Source organism: Empidonax traillii, unplaced genomic scaffold (genome assembly GCF_003031625.1).
Source record: "Empidonax traillii isolate 1590-97213 ecotype Southwest subspecies unplaced genomic scaffold, ASM303162v1 scaffold240:size1935192, whole genome shotgun sequence".
Taxonomy (NCBI): domain Eukaryota; kingdom Metazoa; phylum Chordata; class Aves; order Passeriformes; family Tyrannidae; genus Empidonax; species Empidonax traillii.
Window position 1 is genome coordinate 400,858 of NW_020955433.1, and position 19,385 is coordinate 420,242.

General features: G+C 36.0%; 1 protein-coding gene across 1 annotated transcript in view; it reads right to left on the minus strand.

Moving 5' to 3' along the window:
* Positions 1-19,385, minus strand: part of ARAP2 (ArfGAP with RhoGAP domain, ankyrin repeat and PH domain 2) — a 123,703-nt gene that overhangs the window by 85,449 nt on the left and 18,869 nt on the right. Inside the window, exons 5-9 of the mRNA XM_027888571.1 lie at positions 17,497-17,579; positions 16,355-16,711; positions 12,951-13,020; positions 7,018-7,138; positions 4,140-4,321 (exon numbers count right to left, since the gene is read on the minus strand). Coding sequence (XP_027744372.1) covers positions 4,140-4,321; positions 7,018-7,138; positions 12,951-13,020; positions 16,355-16,711; positions 17,497-17,579 — 813 coding nt within the window. The remainder of the gene's footprint in view (positions 1-4,139; positions 4,322-7,017; positions 7,139-12,950; positions 13,021-16,354; positions 16,712-17,496; positions 17,580-19,385) is intronic.

Sequence of the window (19,385 nt, forward strand, 5' to 3'; positions counted from 1 at the left end):
TCATGTTTATACCCTTCTCCATGATCTTTAATAATATATTCAGCCATCTAGAACAATATCACACAAAATTATTTTTGATTGTAAAATGCAGATGTTCCCTGTAAAGGTGGTCACTGACACATTTTTCTTCTCTGATTGAACCACTTTACAGTGTGTTATTTTAAATGCATTTTTTAATCTTTTTTGGAGTAGGTGTGCAATTAGTTTAAAACTGAAGAAGCAATGGCACAAAAACTGTGATGCCTAGGATTCCTCCTGACTTTACATATCGGTGAACCTTAAACATAACCTAACAAAGGGGGTACATTTGAGCAGACCAGATAAGCATCTGTCAAAGCCCTTCTAATGGTAAGAGAGGGGAGGTTATTACTGGCACCACCACAGAAGACTGACATTTCAAGCCAATGTTTGAGCTGTCATGAAAGATCAGATGACATGTTTTTATATAAGCATGAATGACTTTGAAACAGAAATGGGAATTTCAGCCAGCTGCAGGTTGAACAAATTGATTCTGTACGATTTATTTTTCACTTTTGCTTCAGACAGGAAGTTTAAGAAATTTACACTACATGAGGAGTCAAAGAAATTGATGGTTTCATACTAGCACTATATCACTGCCAGAAGTTCAAGCTAAACCAATCACTTTTTAACTAGAAATGGGCCTGAGACATGATGTTCTGATCTCAGTCTGAACTTCACGAAGTTCATGGTGGTTATGTCAGGATTTGGCATTTGGCTTAGGATCTTCTCCACTTTTAACAGTGCAGAATTTTTTTTAAAGTAACAGTGGGCTCTTCTCTATCAAGTTTAATAGAAATCAATGAATCAGCTTGATCCAATCTCATTTCAACATTGTAAGAAGTCTAAATAGGTGTCTTATAGCACTGCAGTTATAATAAACCCCTCTAAGGCTCTGTGGGAATCATTCTAGTATGGATGTGAATTCCAATATGAACAGGATTTGAGGACATCCCTGTACAGATTTGCCTGGTAATTACTGGCTGAAGTGCAAACTTGACACAGGGAAATATTTTTGGATCAACAGTGCCCTCTAATGGACTAAAGCTTAAATACTGGGGTTTTCTTCAGTACTGCAGTAAAAATAATTCGGTTTTCCACTCGAAATTAAAACACAAGAGGTACCAAAAGAATTGCAGGCTATGAAAGCCTAAAGAAGGAAACTATTTCTTCTCTTGCACAAACATTCATAAATTGCATAAACAAAGGACACTGTTCAAACTGAGAATCTAAACAGAAACCTCTTAGGACCATTTGTTATTTTTGGTTTTAAGTAAATAAGCTTTGGGAAGAAGCTGACTGTGCACCATTGCTTGCAATATTCATACACACAGGAGGAGTTGGCAGGCTGGCAGCATGTCTAACTATTCTGTTTTAGGGCTTGATTTTGGTTTGCCTTCTGCTGCACTGCAGTCAGTGATCTCTGCAGAGCATCCATGTAGTAGAAGGGAATAAATGTCTAGTAGAAAGGTTGTATAAGTGTGTGCTTTCAAGATCAGCTAAAGCAATTCTGAACTCCATGATGCTGAAAGAGTAGGGCAGACACAACCTTCTATACAGCTGCACAAGTAATATAACCAACACACATGCACACCCACACAAAAAAATAATTTTAGAAAAAATCTTTAAATACAAAAACAGATGGGGGAGGAAGGGGAAGCAGTCTTAGATTATCTGAGTCACAATCTCCACTTTGAAAATGTAGAAAAGAGCAATCAAGAACCCTTCAACAGGGAATGGCTCGGCAACAGTTTTGTATCAACATGCACAGACAGAAAAACTGACTCAGCACAGTGAGCAGAGCTGGGAATGCCCTGTATCAACAGAGAGGATCAATGCATCTGCTCGAGGCAAGAAACATGCTCTCAACAGTTATATTCAGGTAGAGGAAAAAAGAAGAAAGCAAAAATTTGATGCCTGGTACCGCAATTCTCAAGAGGGAAATAACTAATTTCAAATGACCTATCACTCTGGAAAAGAAATGCCTCCACAAGTCTGTACACCTTTGTTTCTTAATCAAGAAGCTCAGAACATCCCTAAGGACCACTCTAAAATATGCAGGGGCATAAGATTCAGTAAGCATCAAACCTGAAGGGAAAAGTGGCTCGTTAACAATGAACATCCACAAAAAGAGGATTTTCACCAATGAGAATTCTTTCCATGGATCCTCACTGATGAAATACCTGGAAACCCCATGACAGAAAAGTAATATTGAGCACTGCAGCGCAGTGTGGGTCATCCCACAAGCAATGATTGTAAAATAGGTTGGTCAACTTCGTTCTTTCTACTTGATTGATGCAAGGGAACCTCAGCAAAGTACAGGGTCTCAGAATGGTCAGGTGGTGTTTGCATTTTGGTTTTGTTCCTCAAAGACCTACAGTTGTAAACTTTACTTAAATAAACGAACTAACTGACATGTCACCTGCTCATTACAATAATCAAGACTGAGGATTTCAGTATAAAGAGTACTGTGATCAACTATGAAGACCAATTTCTCTCCATGATGCTTATTTGGCAAAACATGTGCTGTTGACTTAAATTCAAATGGCACGTAGCAAATACATTTTTGGTAACACATTACATATCTGAGTCACTTGTGGAGTTTTGTTATAGCTACAGAATAGCATAATCCATAAACTGTATCACACCTGTGGTGGGTTGATCCTGTCTGGACCCCAGGTGCCCACCAAAGCTGCTCTATCACTCCACTCCTCAAGTGGACAGGGGAGAGAAAATAAAACAGATCATTAAGAGACAAGGTTAAGGACAGAGAGAGATCACTCATCAGTTACTGTCACAGGCAAAACAGACTTAACTTGGGCAAATCAGCTTCATTTATTACTGATCAAACCAGAGTAGATAATGAGAAACAAAAGCAAATCTGAAAGCACCTTTCCTCCCACCCCTCCTTTTTTCCTTCTGATTTACTCTTCCCCACTCAGTGGCTTGGGTGGACAGGGAATGGGAGTTGTGGTCAATTCATGACACTTTGTCTCTGCTGGTCTTCCCTCCTCGTGTTTGCCATGCAAACACAATACAACACTTTCAATTAGTTGGCTGTTGATTGACCTCAAAGAATTTACCTAAAAGGTAAAACTTCCTTGGAGTACAGTAAGTAGAAAGAAAAACAGGTCTTTCTCTGTCTCAAATCTCCTCTCTGGGAATGAATAATATTGAACATTACGTGGCCCCCCAAACCCACCCAAATAATTTCATATATAAGAGATCAACAGGAGAGGAAGCAAGATCAACTCCAAAATGAAAAGTCTTACTAAGAGAACATTCATAACTCAAAAAAGGGCTTGCCTTTACACAAATTTGAAAGAAACTGAGAACAAGGCAAACATGTAAAAATACCTCCCTCAAGAGTCATTCGAGGTTCCAGCTACTTGTGAGTAACCAATGCCCTCACCCAGAAATAACACCTTCCATTTAATGTCCTGAAGTAGACTGTTATTCCACTTCTTCACACAACCATTCACAGAACCCACCTATCCCCATTTATTCCCTATCTATGCCATCCTAGAGAGTTCCACAGTACTTCACATTATCATACAGTCATGCCCAAAGCAAAATCAAGAGCCCTAGATTTTGGGAGCTGAAATGACAGGTCTACTTCACATTTTTTAATAATGGATTTGTTTAAAATATTACAATGCACAACAGAAACTGGCCAATCTACATTCTCAAAAACACAAAGGACATTTTGAAGAGTTGAAATTTCAGTTACAACCACAATGTGCTTCTGTATAACACACTTGACAGAGCAGCATATTATAAGACACGGAAAACAGTGCACAAAATAAGCCTTCTGATTAAGTGCTTATGGCCGACATTCTAAGAGTGAATTGATCCCAGCCCTGACCCTAACATGCTGTGACACTCAGAGCTTTTCACTTTACCTCACTATATATTTGCCTTTTTTATATTGTACAACAGACATCATGATACTTCACCTGCTTTGTGAAGCCTTCTGAGGACTGCAGCAATAAAGTAGTACATAAATAGAGATACGCATTTATATTGAAATGCACCTACTCACAAGGAGCCATCAATTTCCAATTCACTAGTTAAACCATCTTTATAAGTTTTCATTCACAAAAAGCATATGAAAAATTTACCTGCTCATTTTTGCAGATCCATACAGTACTCCCCTGAAGTACAATAAAGATTTTGGCTTTGTATCCTTTCAGCTCAAGGTATCCGCTTTTCTCAGGGGCGACAGAAGTTCGAGACTGAGAGTTATTATCAGACTGCAATTTCAAGGCATTGAGCATCGTATTAACCCAGTCATTTCTTTCTTCTAAACAAGAAAAAAGTTAGTCAAAGGCAGTTAGTTAAGCAGCAGCTCCATTCTTCTCTACACATTAGTTTTCCCATTCTTCCTAGCTATGCTTGATGGCATAGCTACACCACATAAGAGATAACATTCACCTTGAAGAGGAGGTGTAAATAAAAATAAGGAGAATATGTATCACTGGAGATGTCAGCAAAGACAGCCATTCAGTTAACTCCCAACAATCAACACACAAATCAAAACAAACTGATGATCGAGATTCTTAAAATCATGACTGCTAGTTCTAAGATGCTTAATTCCAGGCAGCTTAAAGACTGAGGTGGAAGATAGGCAGCATGTTCAACTTTTGGAAGCCAGATCAATGGGAAAGAACTACTGCAATTATGTAAGCAGAAACCAACGAGTCTAAATTTCATCCATCTGTCACTAAAGAGGCAAGCTATCACCAATGCTATTCCATGTTTGGCCATGCTTCTAAGCAAAAACACTTGGTAATTTACAACCTATTCCATTAAGGTGTGGTGGTTAAGCTTGATATTGTCAAGGGTACTGAGTAATCAAGAAAATGCATGTTTGAGTATCTTTGCATGCATTAATAATTTAACGTCTTACAAATACACGAACACAAGGAGGTGAAGTAATAAAGTTCCACTCAGTCTCATTCACTATGTTCAGATATTTCACCAGACTAAGATCAATATACTTTAATGTTCAGTAGTCTGAATGAATTAGACTCGCCTTATGCAATTGGAATATCATGAATATTTCAACTGTTCGCTCTGAAAGATTCAGGTCATAAAATATATTGGGGGAGGGGCAGGGAGGAATGGAAAGTTGTATCCACAGTACACCTGAAGTTGGCAAAATTAGCGTAAAACACTGCAAAGTGCACCATTAAAACAATAATGTGCTTACTTCATAACTGTAATGTGTGCAACATGAAAGAACAAATACACATATTTAAGCATCATAAAAACCTTTGAAGAAGAGGAAGACTAGCCTGAGAGACTAGCACAGGGAACGTGATCCAAGTGTTCCTGTTAGAGGTTTTGTATTTTATATATATATATACATATATATATGCTCTCTTGGAACACTCCAGTGATCTTTTCAAAGTACTTTAGAATCGCTGAGGGCATCAAATTACCCTAGAAGTGTTTTTCACTCCAATTAACCAAATCTCACTGCATCTGAGCAGATTATGTTCTAATTCTTTGCTAACCCCTGATTAGTTAATTTTTTGCCCCAAAATACCCCTAAACTTTCCAAACCATTATGTATGTTTTCCCTATAGATACTTAAATCCATCCAAAAAATGTTTTTCTGATATATATCAAAATACATATAAAAGTCTCCATTTCAAATTCTTTGAAAGAAGTTAAGTACCCTTTGAATAGCCCCAGAACAATTCTCAACAAATTCTCTCACAAATCCACAGAAGTAATAGCATGAAGAAACAGGTTTGTGCACATAACAGAAATCAAGTAGGGTTATTTACTTACTTTACTATGAATATATCATCCAGTTCTTGAGTAAGTAAGGACCAAATTCCCTGCCCAACAAACATTTCTAACCTTAAGTGAACAGCTTTACAGACAGGCTACTATGTCCAAAGATGGTTATATACCATAGGAAAATGGAATTTCATGTATAACAAGTGGTTGCTCTGAATGTATTTTAAAAGTCAGTATAAGTTGTAAATATTTTTATAGTAGTCAAAGGCAATGGTCCATAAAGCAAATTGCAGCCTTACAAAATGTATTGCACCAAGATGGTTATGTTCCCACTTATAAAAAAATTTAAAATAGATTTTGGAAGAGAAATGCAAAAATAATAAAGAAATACATACTTTTAAACTGAGCTAAAAGCATAGAAATTACTGAAATTATTTGAGTCAAACTTGATAAGAAGGATTTGCTCACTGATGCTGCACTCCTGTTACAGCCTGCAGCAAATGTTTACAACCAAGCTATAACCCATAAAAATGGGATTTGATAATGGAAATGCTGAGAGACCCTTAGCTATAATGGTTCTGGCAGGTACTGCTGTAAATACACATTGCATATCTCTTTTTTCTAGGTATTCATTTTTATTTGTTTCCATAAATAAATCATACATGTACTGATATTGATTCCACATATTACAGCAGTAGCTTGATTCAATTAGAAGGCATACTACCTTTCTGACTACAATTTAAATTTTTATTCTCTATCAACACATGACTGATAAAACCATATAAGGTAGAAAACCTCTGATTTCCTTTGATTGCAACATCCCACTCCAGCCACCAACTTCATTGTCTCTTTGTAAATTTTGCATCAAATGGTGACTCGGAGGAGATGGCTCAGAGCACACAGGCTCTAAGAGCTGCTAGTGAGACCTGAGGAAAGTCCAAACACATTAATCTTTGGGAAAGATGGGAGGAGGAAGCAAAACAGTTGGGAAAATAGTCTTCTCATTTTGATATTTTAAAAAGTCATTCTCCACCACTTTCAGTTGTTCTTACAAAGTTTACAGTTATCTCCAGTTTCACTTTGTGACCTCAAACCAGCTGATTCCAGAAATATTTCTGGTAATATAAGTAGATCTATTTCACAAACATAATATAAGTAGATCTATTTCACAAACATAATTTATCAGCAGTGATTGCCTTTTTTTTTTTTTTTTTTTGCAATTGTTAGAATGACATATCTTCTACTTACCTTCTTTATCCACACGGAAAACAAAAGTCCTATGGGATGTGACAACTTCAAATTTATTTTCCCCATGAACTCTTACTGTTGTTATAGCAGAGAGCAGTATTATTCCCTTTGAGAACACTTCCTGTAATAAAAAGGCAATATAAATATTTAATAACTCTCATGGAATGTTAAATTTCTCTTAAGTAATACTATTTGTCATAGTTTTTAGGAAGTTCACATACACTGTCTGTGCTCCTAAAAGTTCACTACACTTTAATAAAGTTGCATTAAGAAGTAAACCCCTTCAAATACCTACCCATCACCAACTTCATTGTCCTGGACCTATCCACATCTACTAACTTGTAAAATAGAATAAAGTCCTAAGGTGAAATAGAATGTGTGTACTTAAGATACAACTTCATAAATTGTCTCATGGCATTAATATTGCAAAACATCCCACGTTCTTAAATTTGCATTTTCATGCCAAAGTAAATTACATTTACTATCTCACAGAAAAATAATTGAAAAATATATAATCATTACACTTGTAGGATAGAATCAGACACAGGAAAAAAACTGTGCTTTTTTCAGGCAGAGAATTCTAAACATTTTTTCTGTTTCCCCCCACACTGCCCCTTCAGTGGTTAGCCAATAAGAAAAGTAAATTCATTGATTTATCCCTAATTTTGAACACAAAGGGGGCATCACTCTGGAAAAATATATTTTCCTGTCAGTACTATCAAGAATGCTCTAGCTTGGATCAGGTATGTACTTTTCTGCTATATGTGTGTGCTGGTTTTGGCTGAGATACAGTTAATTTCCTTCATAGTAGCTAATACAGGGTGATGCAAATAGTGTTCATAACACAGAGAAGTTGTACCTATTGATGAACAGTGCTGAGAGAGTGCCAAGGCCTCTTCTACTCCTCACTCCACCCCAACAGGGAGGAGACTGGGTGTGCACAAGAAGCTGGGAGGCAGCACAGCCAGGACAGCTGACCCGAGGGATTTCCCTTACCATGTGGCATCACACTCAGTATACAAAGCTGGGGGAAGGAGGAGGAAGGGGGGAATGTTCAGAGTGATGAGTTTGTCTTCCCAAGTCACCATTTAGCGGGATGGAGCCCTGTTCTCCTGAAGATGGCTGAATATCTATCTGCCTATGGGAAGTGGTTAATGAATTTCTTGGTTTGCTCTGCTTCCACATACAAGATTTTGCTTTGCCCCTGAAAGTTTCTTTATCTCAACCCATGAGCTACCACATTTATCCTTCCAATTCTCTCTCCCATCCCAGGGGGGGGAAGAGTGAGTGAGTGGCTGGTGAGTGGTTGTGTGGGGCTCAGTTGCCTGCTGGGGTTAAAGTACTATAATCTGGGGTCAGTGCAAATTTTCCCAAAATTTGCAAATTTCCAACTAGAAATCAGGACAACTAACCTGGACACAAAAGCAAGATAGGAAGATAGGAAAAAGGAACTTCTAAAAGTACCTTCTTCAAGTAGCTCATCTTTTAACCTAATTAACCTAAGTATTTGGCATGGAGGGAGAAGGGAGCAGAGGAAAGGTCAAGCAGACGAGCACTTTGGAAATACATCTGCACGATTTCTGGATTACAGGGTTAACGGTACTCCTGTCCCCACTGTGCTTTGATCAATTGGTGTTCTGACCAAGGCAATTAAGATATACTGCTAAAATTTATGTTACAGATGCAGTAACAGTCCAAGAGTCAGCTCCCTATAAAGAATTTGTACTGCAATAACTTTCTTCCTAAAGTATAAATTATAAGAATTCATACAAGGACTTAAGGAAACAGTGTGAATACTAAGCATGAAGGATACACTGGATTGTTTTTTTGTTTACTGAGTTTAATATACTAATGATTTTCACCAAATAAACACTCCTATATTGTTTCGCTTTGAGATACTAATACATGTCAGTGAATGTGGTTTAGCAAATAAATAGAAATGTTGAAATACAGCAGACACAAGCATGTTACTATAGCTACAAACAAGAAATAGAATTATTGTAATATTGCACAATATTGGTTTTATTATGGTTATATTTGTCAAAAGAGTGATTTTAACATATTTGTAATAAGTTTGGATATTATATTAACTACTGATCCTTCTAATGGCAAAACAAACTTATTACATATACTATTTCTGTAGGTGTTCGGATATAAATATATCATGGTGTTTGCAGGCATCTACTGGCTGTCTTTGGTACTACTGTGAGAGAATAACTCAGACTGCTGGAAGTCAAAATTATTTTATTTCATTTCCCCAAAAAAAAGTCAGTTTCCTTTTAAGCTGAGCATAGTTTTGCTTTGCTATTTAAACAATCATCCATCATCCTTTTTAAAGTTTTGTTCTCCAAAGCACACATATTTTCAAATACAATTTAAACTATAATAATTTATCAATCTTTCTTCTGCAGCAGAATATCTTTCATGTGCAAAAATAATGGCTGTTAAAAAGCCCTTATTGATCAAGACACAGTATATCTCCCTTTGAAATACTTCAGACTAGAAATTAGGTGAATTATTTAAGAATATAGAAAACAAAACCAAACAAATGCAGCCAAGAACCTCACAGATATTTATTCTGTTACTGAGTGGCGTTCACTAGTTTTAGAGCTGCTAAAAAGTTATATGACAGAACAACTTTCCGGAGGAAAAGCAGAATGTTTTGGTGGGTTTTCTAATATCAGTTGCTTCAATCAAAACTTTTTATTTTCAAATACAGCCTAATATCATTCCTTAACAGCTGTGATTCAGAGTTGGGTGAAAAGATCATGGAAAATACCATTTTGCACTGCTTTGGCTTTACTTCCACAACAGATTAAGCATGACCTATTCAAAGAATGACAAATTCATTTTGCAGTGAATTTTTTTCTTTGTTATGCTCGTATGTACCATAACACAACAAAATATTGAAATTTTCCACATGAAAAGGCAAGACTTTTCCCTAAATCACCCAAGCTGGTTTAAAATAAAAACTTTCAACATAACCAGCAGTTTTTGCCTTATTATAAAGTAACAGCAGAGCACCAGAGTTCTGCCAAAAGTTGGAAGAAATTTGAAACAAATCTGTGCATATTGGATAGCTGAAAAAAATTCTTGAATTGTACCTTCCTCTTTCCTGTTTGTTCTCACTTCAGTTAACTACAGTCTATTAAGACAAAACCACATCAGATGTTGCTCTGACTACATCAACTTTCTCAGAACAAGGAACGCAGAAGAAGTGAGAGCATCACAGATTCAAACTAAAACCTTCCCTCAGTCAAATGCTGTTTGTTAAAAACTGAAGACCTTTTTCATATACGCAGATACAAAGCAAAGCAGAGATCTCTATCAATTAGAAGCTGATGCCCAACTAGAACAAAGCTAGAGAAGTATTTATAAAATTAAGGTTGAAATCATTCAGAGAAGCACTCATAGGGGCATTTTCCAGGAGTATTACTCTCTGCATCTTCCCTCTCTATCCTTCACTAATTTCACTCTTCATTAGCCATGTAGCACACTTCCCGTTTTTCAGAACCTCACTCATTTCCAGCTCCTAATGTGAATGACAAATAGAGCTATGTAATGTTGGTAATGTTTCTGGGTAAAATAAACAGTTTTATTCCACTGAGTCTGCCCTTCTCTGCTTGTAATAATCAGAAAAATATCAGTATGGATTCGTTTATTTGAAAACTACTTTTAATTGGTATGTGAAACCAAAATTAAAGCAATTGCTTTATAACATGCTTGTCTGTGTCGGAACATCCTTGGACAAACACAGATTAGAATAGATAGAACTTGCCATTAAGATCTAAAGTTAAAACAACCACTTCCCCATTTATATATACACATAGCTATTTAGCTAGGAGGGGAGGCATGCATTGCCTCGCAATGAGCTGTATAACCATCCTCATCTTTTAGGAGAACCCTTTCCTGGGCTGTGTGCAGCTCTTGATGGGTCTGCAAATAGTTGCTTATGATGTCAAGGTAACAACACACAAACAACAGCAGGAACATTCTGGTATCCATCTCACAGGAAATATGAACGCACTTGGTGTGGGAGTAGTGATCCAGCAGAGACCACCGCACCAAAAACTCACGTTCCCCAATGACAGCACTGCTCACTCAACACAATCCCACTGTGCACTAAGAAATACTAGTAACCAAATATATTTTCCTCCTATCTGCAAGATAGTCTGAGTTTCACCAAATCCTCAGTTCCCAGAATTTGCCTCAGGCCTTGCACTTCTCAGACATACAGCTGTTCACATATGTCACTCACCAAATTAATAAGTTAGACACTCAGACTTAGTCAACCTGTATACGCACACAGATCAACCAACATCTCTTTCAATGTCCACAGTGTGGTTTATACTCAGATTCCAGGAAAAGTGAGACAAAGCAGCTTCAAGACAAGTTCACAAGCTCCTGAGGGCCTAACCTACCACAGAGACTTTTCAAGTAGAGGATGCAAAGTTGGTAACAACGTTCCCTTGAGCAGAAGGGAAGACTTCTAGAATCTTTTAAGACAGATGAACATGTAACAAGTACTATTCTGGAGTGAACCACCTCCAAATAACATTTTCAGTAACTTTCAAGAAAAAAAAACTTTCAAGAAAAAAAAAACATCCACAGTGTAGATATAAGAATTAAAATTCTATATTATCATTTCTTTCCCCAATTACGCTACAGACTGTTAAGCAAATTCTACTGCTGTATTTTTTCAAGTCTATTTTAATGACTAACCCTGATTTTCTGCTCCTCTGAAGCCTTGGGATCAATACCACAAAGGGGTAACATTTTTTTGTCACTGCTATCCAAATGTTGTTCTATTGTTCCCTTCACCTAAAAAATCATATCTTCGACTGTAAGTAAAGCAAAGTAAGCAAGTGAAAACAGATTGTTTCCAGTTCCTAATCAGTAGGCATAAAGATCATTGTAAATAATTTTTTGAGTTTTTTCTTAATTTCCCAGCCCTTCACAAATAAACAGTCTTATCCTACTTCAGTTCTACCCCATCATAAAGCATCTATAGGTCTCTTATTAATACCACCAACCAGCACACTGTTTGGGAACTTTTACCCAAAACTGTAAAAATTTACCTAAAAAATTTACCTAAATTTTCTTCCTAATTTAATATGCATCTTCAACAGGAAACGCTTTCCAGCATTTAAAATAACACACATGCATGTAACCTCAACTTCCCCAAACACGCATATTGTACAATCATCTATCACTTCTGAGTTTAAGAAGGTCTTCATTACTTCCAAGAGGAGAAATTAATTTATCACAGAGCAAAAGAAGGAAGAATTTTGTAGTGTGCTAGAGTATTACATGGAATTTAAAGATAATTACAAGGAATACTCTCTTTGTTGAAAATCATGATTTACAAATCCATTTTTGCATCACATATAAGAAGTGAACTACTTTAATCGAAGCAACTCACAAGTCTGTGAATATTTCAGTAATATTCAATCCTCAGGTACCAAAGCAAAAACATCCATAAACATCACAGTACTATGCTGATTTTGAACAGACCTATTCAAACCTAACCTTGTTCAATGACATGACATAACAGAAAGAGATATTTTTTAATCAAGGAATCAACAAGCGTATGGGTTGCAAAGAGACTTTCCAATCACCACCAAAATAACATTGGTTGTCCTAAATGTGTTTAGGATGATTCTGTTCTGTTTCGCAGACTGCAGCTGTGTCACATTCTCACCAAAGTAAAAAAAGTTGCTATCTACCTGAAAAGGTGAGGAATACAAGCTCTTCTAGGAAACAAAAGGGTGAACAATACTTTAAAATACTTAATAATAGCTCACTCTGTTACTTTATGATTGAAAATTAATTTAAGATGAATATTCACTTGTAATTATTTCATAATTTCTTTACGGTAACTCATGTATTACATGGATGCATTTTGTTCCAAACGACCAAAACACGTCACTTACCTTTTCGTTATTGTAATAGGAAATGCTGTCTCCATCAAATTTAACCCAGCGCTTCTGAAACACACATTTGCTGTGAATAAAAAAATTAACACAATTAATATTAAAAACACAAGCTAACATTGTCTTTTAAGAACGTTTCAAGCACAAATTATAGAAAGGTTTAGTTTACTGTGTTTGGGTCTAAGCATTTTGAAAATTAAAAGAAATCTTAGCTCTATCGTATCTTTTCAAAAGAAGAATTCTGATTTCAGTTACAACAAAAATATCTGGAAACAAGAAGTGCAGTATTATGAGGCCTTCTTTTATAAATAAGTGTCTTCAAGCTTATAATCAATTCAGTTTTCTTTCTCTCAGTTTCCTTAGTCTGAACTCTCTATAGCATCTCAAGTTTCAGAGGAAAAAAAACTTTCAAAAATGTAGTTTTGCTTGAAGCTAACAAGGATAACTCACTTCTTTTTGGAGGTAAAGAATTATTCTGAACACAGAGCAAACTTTAAGTGCTACAAGCTCTGTTCATATACTTTTCAAAAATGAAGGTTGAGAAGCTAAAACGACCATCTCATTGCCACACTTACGAGAAGGAAATTTCCGTTAATAGGCTATGGTATCTCCAATCATAAACATCAACACATCTCCTCAACTCTCTCTTTCCTGGACAATGGATAAATAGCAGTCACACCACATCTCTCAACAAGTACATCATGAAATTTCATTTCAATGTGTTTTATCAACTGGACATCATTTGATTATTTCAGTATATAGTTAACCCATGCTCTAGAATGACTTTCTAAGAAAATGTATTTTTACATGAACCTGACATAGTCCACTATGCTCATTAAAAATGCTGGCAGCCTGTTAGTTACCATCTATAAAAGTTTCAGTTCTAAAATCTATTAAACAAGTTAATTGAGCAGCAACAAGACCCCACTAATGTCTTTTCCCAACATTATTTCCTTTCCTGCTAAATGAGTGCTCTGCTTTAGGATTAGTAGACTATGATAGCTTATCAAAATTTTAATCAAATAGGAGCTCTGGCTTAATTAACTTGTATTATATGACTACAATAAATCATCATTTTTAATAACCTGGAAAGGTCAATGTAAAATCTATTTTGCATTAAAGTGTCAATAAACTTCAAGATGATGCAGGGAAGAGTGAACCTAAGTACCACATACAATGTGAGTCAACTGAATGGCTTTACAATTTTTAGTGAGTTAACTAAAATAGAGAGGCTGTACTTTAATTGTCTGATTTGTAGCAATTTAAGAAAACGGTCTATATTCTTTTCCCTGAGGAAACACAAACTGCCATATGTAAACTGGAGCTCTATAAAAAGAATGGGAGGTGTAGAACAGAAAGATTCAGTTGGCAGGAACTAAAATAAAATATGATGATGCTTTGATAGTTTGAAAAAATTACTTGGTTTCCCCCCCTCCCCTTTTTTTTTTTTTTGAATTCTTCAGATATTTGAAAAGTAGTACTGTAAGAAAGAGAAACAAAAATGTATCATTCATTGAATCACATTTGAGAAAAAGACCTTGAAATGTAGCCAATGAATATCACTGGATCAAAGCTAATGACCCTACAGCTGTTCTACTCAGTACTAAACAGTATTAATTTGGGGGTTAATTCATTGTTTTCCAAATAAAATATTCTCACACAACACTTTATTAAAGCCTTCAAAGTTTGTTCACAACTCTATTCTTTCAAGTAGTGCAAGACAACTGGAATCAAGAACTATACTTTGATCACTTGAAAAGCTACCTGCCAAAAGTATTGCTAAAAAAAAAAAAAAAAGAAACTCCTGTAAGTGAAACAAAACAAAAGGTACAACTAACTGCAGCTCTCTGAGAAGTCAGCACATTAACAATTCTGAAAAAAAAAAGTGAAAATGCATATTATATGGAGAAAAAGTCTTTTGACTCTGTATAATTACTGATTTTTTAGCAAAAGTAGACAATGACAATCCATAAATGTTAATTGAACTTTTAAATCAATCTAAAAAAGAAAGAAAATAGCTTTGAGCACATTGAAATTCCATGATGGTAAAACAGGTTTATTAAACTAGGTTTATTCCTTCTTGTTAATCACTTTCAACAGTATAGTAACACAAAACCAAAATTAAAAAAAAAAAAGTAAAACTTGTCAAATCAGAATTCTTATTAAAGAACATGAAAAAAATGGAAACTGCTATAAAGCAGAGCTGCTTCAAGTGGGTTCAGACCATGTTGTATTCTAAAACAATTTAATTCAATAAATTTCTCACTAAACTGAAAAAAATAATAGCTATGCTACTTGCTGAGCAGTGATGATTATTACAGTCACAAACAATCAAAGGAAAGGTCAAATGGTTTAATACCTTTCAGTGTAGCTAAACATACAGTACTTAGAAAAAAGAATGACAATGTACTAAGGCTTGAAGTACACTAGATATATTAAAGCCCTAACAAGTACAAGAGCTTTAATTTCTAGAAGCTAAGTAGTGAAGATCAGAAACAGACTAAAAAAGTAAAATTGTGCCACTTGCAATAGAAAAAGGAATTCAGAAGTCATAAGAACAATTGGGAAGAACAGAAAAGTACAATTTGAAATGATTAGTCTATTCAACATACTAATGAGGAAGTTAGAAGAATTTCATCAGTTTGCAAGTATTTATGAAGGGAAGATTTGATAATGGAGCATTCTTTAGCCAAAACCAGTTTAATAATAGCTGGAAATTAAAATTGGTTAAAATAAAACTATGACAAAACTCATAACAGAAATTAAGCATAAGATTTGTTGCCGTTGTTGTTGTCTAACCTCCATATTTGGCAAAGAGTATTCATTTTATATTGAGTTCCCCTCTCCTCTTCATTATTTGAAATCTTAAAACAAGACTTGGGCTCAGATTCCTCCCATCAAACTTTAGGCACATCAGTAAACTAAACTAGGAGTCAATTCACCCCAGGTGCATTTCTAAACTCAAAGCTCAACTTACACACACAAATCTGAAAGCAACAGGATCTCCAGTCACACTAATTAATAAGTTATAATCCACAGCCAAATTAGTAAAGTAGTATTTCAGAGTCAGAGTTAGTTTTCACTCACTTTGTGGCCCAGAGAAAACTCACCAAAATGTAATGATTAGAAATACTGGTACAAATCCATTCTGTATTTTTCTGCTAGAGTTCATGAGTGGTGACCAGTATTTTTAATAAAACATTTTTCCTGAGTGTACTCATAAATGAACTTTAGGAAAGGTAACACTAATAAAAACTTTTGAATTCAGCAGAGTACAGTGCTCTTTCAATAAAAACAATTCCCCTTCTCCTCTCACCACAAATATCAAGCAGTGACCAAACACAAACTTTCTCACACAAACATACATTGTCACAATTATACAGTAATCACTGCAAATACCATACCCTTGAGGGGATAATTTATCCAGCCATCCTGCTTTAACCTTCTTTACTGACGGTCCATAAAAGCAAGCATACGGTGTTATTGATTCATTTCCAATCAAAGTTTGATCTCCACTAAATTGCGAAAAATTCATTTGTTTACTGACTAAGTGATTAGAATCTCCACTTTGTATCTTACTACAAGAAGTTGAATGTGCTTTGGTTTTGTTTTTCTTTTTCTTTAAAGGCAAAGAATGTTGTTCCACAATAGAATATACAGATTCGCTTTCAGATTCTTCTGGTCCCAATGATTGATTTTCCTGAGACACAGATTCATTTTTTGCAAATTCCTTTGTCTTCTCTTCTTGATTAATAAAGTAACTGGAAAGGAAAAGCATATCTTAATCTTAAAATGTATTACTACAATGCACAAATATATAAAATTAGTAAGACCAAATATTGGTAAGACTTCTTATATATATATGTTTATAACTTGTATAGTCATTGTGATAACTACAGACATGTTAAACACAACCTGTCTTACAACTATGCATACCATACTGAATCCTGCTTTCTCCATTCAACAGGAATGGTAACAAAATAACACTCCTTTAGAAGCCTGAACATAAATTTAAAATTCATTCTCCTTCCTCAGAAAACTGGCTTTGCTCGTTTGAATACTTGCAGTATCACCTTTCTTCCCACTCCCACCTCAACAAAAGCCTGGTGCAGACTGGATAATTAAGGAGCACATTAGCTCCCATTTCATCAAACCACTGACCACTGCCTCATGTCAGGAGTGGAGAATGGATTTTACTTTTGTGTTTGTCTTTTTTTTTTTTTTTTTCCAGTGAGGAGATAGATTATGAGAGTACTCAGACATGGTTAGCTGGGAGACATACAAAAATGGAACTTGTGCATTCCTTGTTCCGACTGGAGAAAACAGGGACACTCCAAATCCACAAAGTATTCTGAAACCTGGTTTAGACAGTCCTGGAACAGCCACAGAGCCTAACTTAGCCTCCTATAGGATAGGGTTAAAGGCTAAAATAAGATTAAAAAAAAACACACTCATGGCTGTGCCTTCAGAACTAGAGATCTACTTATGACATGAGTAAATAACTCCTCTTCACACTTTGAGTTTCTCTGTGACTCTTATTAAATACCATAGATTCTTGGAAGGAGAGTCTTCATTCATCCCTAGATCCAGTTTATTTTCACTAGCCAGGAAATCATTTCCATGAAGTTCCTAGAAAAGAAATATATTGTAACCAACTGTTGTACAGAAGTAGTGATGTTTAAATTACTGTAGATATAAATCACACACAAACAACAGCCAAAGTAGCAAAGCTACTCTTTCGTATATTTTCAAATACACTTTTGAAAGCTTATTTTTAAACAAGCATTCTAAAAAAAATTATTTTCAACATTTTCATTTTAAATAATAATACTCATATAAAACATTTGAGCATAATCCAAAATACTTGATACAAACAAACCAGATAAAGGAATCCAGTATGTAGAAGCATCAGTGCTCTGATTTTTCTCGAGGTACCCCTGATGTCCAGGTTTCAGTGGATATAGATTTTCTTCCTAGTAGCTGGTACTGTGTTTTGGATTTAGTATGAGCGTAATGTTGATAATTCAGATGTTTTAGTTGTTGGCAGGTAGTGTTTACTCTAAGTCCAGGACTTTTCAGTGTCATGTGCTCTGCTAGCAAGGAGATGCACAAGAAGTTGGGATGGAGCGTGGCTCAGACACAGCTGAGCCAAACTGGCCAAAGGGATATTCCATACCATAGAAGATCAAGCTCAGTATATAAACTAGGCAGGGTGAGGAGAGGGAGGTTGTTGGCTGGGAGCTGCCGATCGCTGCTCAGGGATGGACTGGGCACCAATCAGCATGTGGTGAGCAATTGCATTGTGCATTCCTTGTGTGTTTTGGTTTTCATTTCTCTTTCTCTCCTTTTCATTACATTTATTAACACCATTAGTATTATTATACTTTACTTTATTTCAGTTATTAAATCATTCGTATTTTCAATGGGATGAGAGAGTGAACAGCTGTGTTCTAGTTGCCAGCTTGGATTAAACCATGACAACTGAATATTTTTTAAGCTCAAGAGCCACTTACTGCATGCAAGTTAAGTACCATTTATGATTTGCCACTGCTAGCCTATCTTTCATATCAATACTTCTCAGAATTAAAAGTACAGCCTTCATAGTGTACTAAGGATAAAATAATGGCAAATTCAAAATCATAAAGTAACACCAAACTCAGTAATACTGAATATATCTTGCTTTTTTTTTTCCTAAGATCTTCTTCCTAAAATGGTCATTTATTAACTTTTGTTTAGAAATCTTTATCACAAATTGCTTGCAGTTTACAAAATATCAAGGTTAACACCACTCATTTCACATTTCCTAAACTTGATCTGGCAATCATACTGCATTACTAAGCTTCTCAATATTCATCTTTCTTCCTTTAAAAAAACTAAAGTTAACACATTTGTGCTTTCTTATGGAAGCATTTTGATTTACTCATTTAATCTTTGATGTGTACGCAACAAAGCTGAATGATGGCAGAAAAAAAGTGGATAAGCTTTCACAGCATTGCCATTTGTTTTTTGAGCAGCAGTACCTAACCTTGTACTTGAGGACTGTACCTTGGAAACATGGAAAGGCAGGATTAAAAAAAACAAACAGTCCAAATCAGAGGAATTGTACACTGCAGCAAAAATGTAGAAATCACACACTGACGCTAAGATGGCCAGTCTCTTCGCGAACGAAGAACCGGGGAAGGTGTTTCCACCTTCCAGCCTGCGCACTGGATTTTTTAGGTGAGACACAGTGTGCGCGGAACTGAGCCCACCCTTTAATCCTGAGGTTCATCTGCCGGGGCCAAGCACGCTTGGACGGTGGCAGCGAGGTCCTCAGGACGTAGATGGATTGCCTTATGGGCTAACGAGCTCCATCTGCCCGGGGAGGGGCCCCGACCGGGAATCGAACCCGGGTCTCTGCAGTGACAGTGCAGTGTATTTTCCCCTGGACCACCG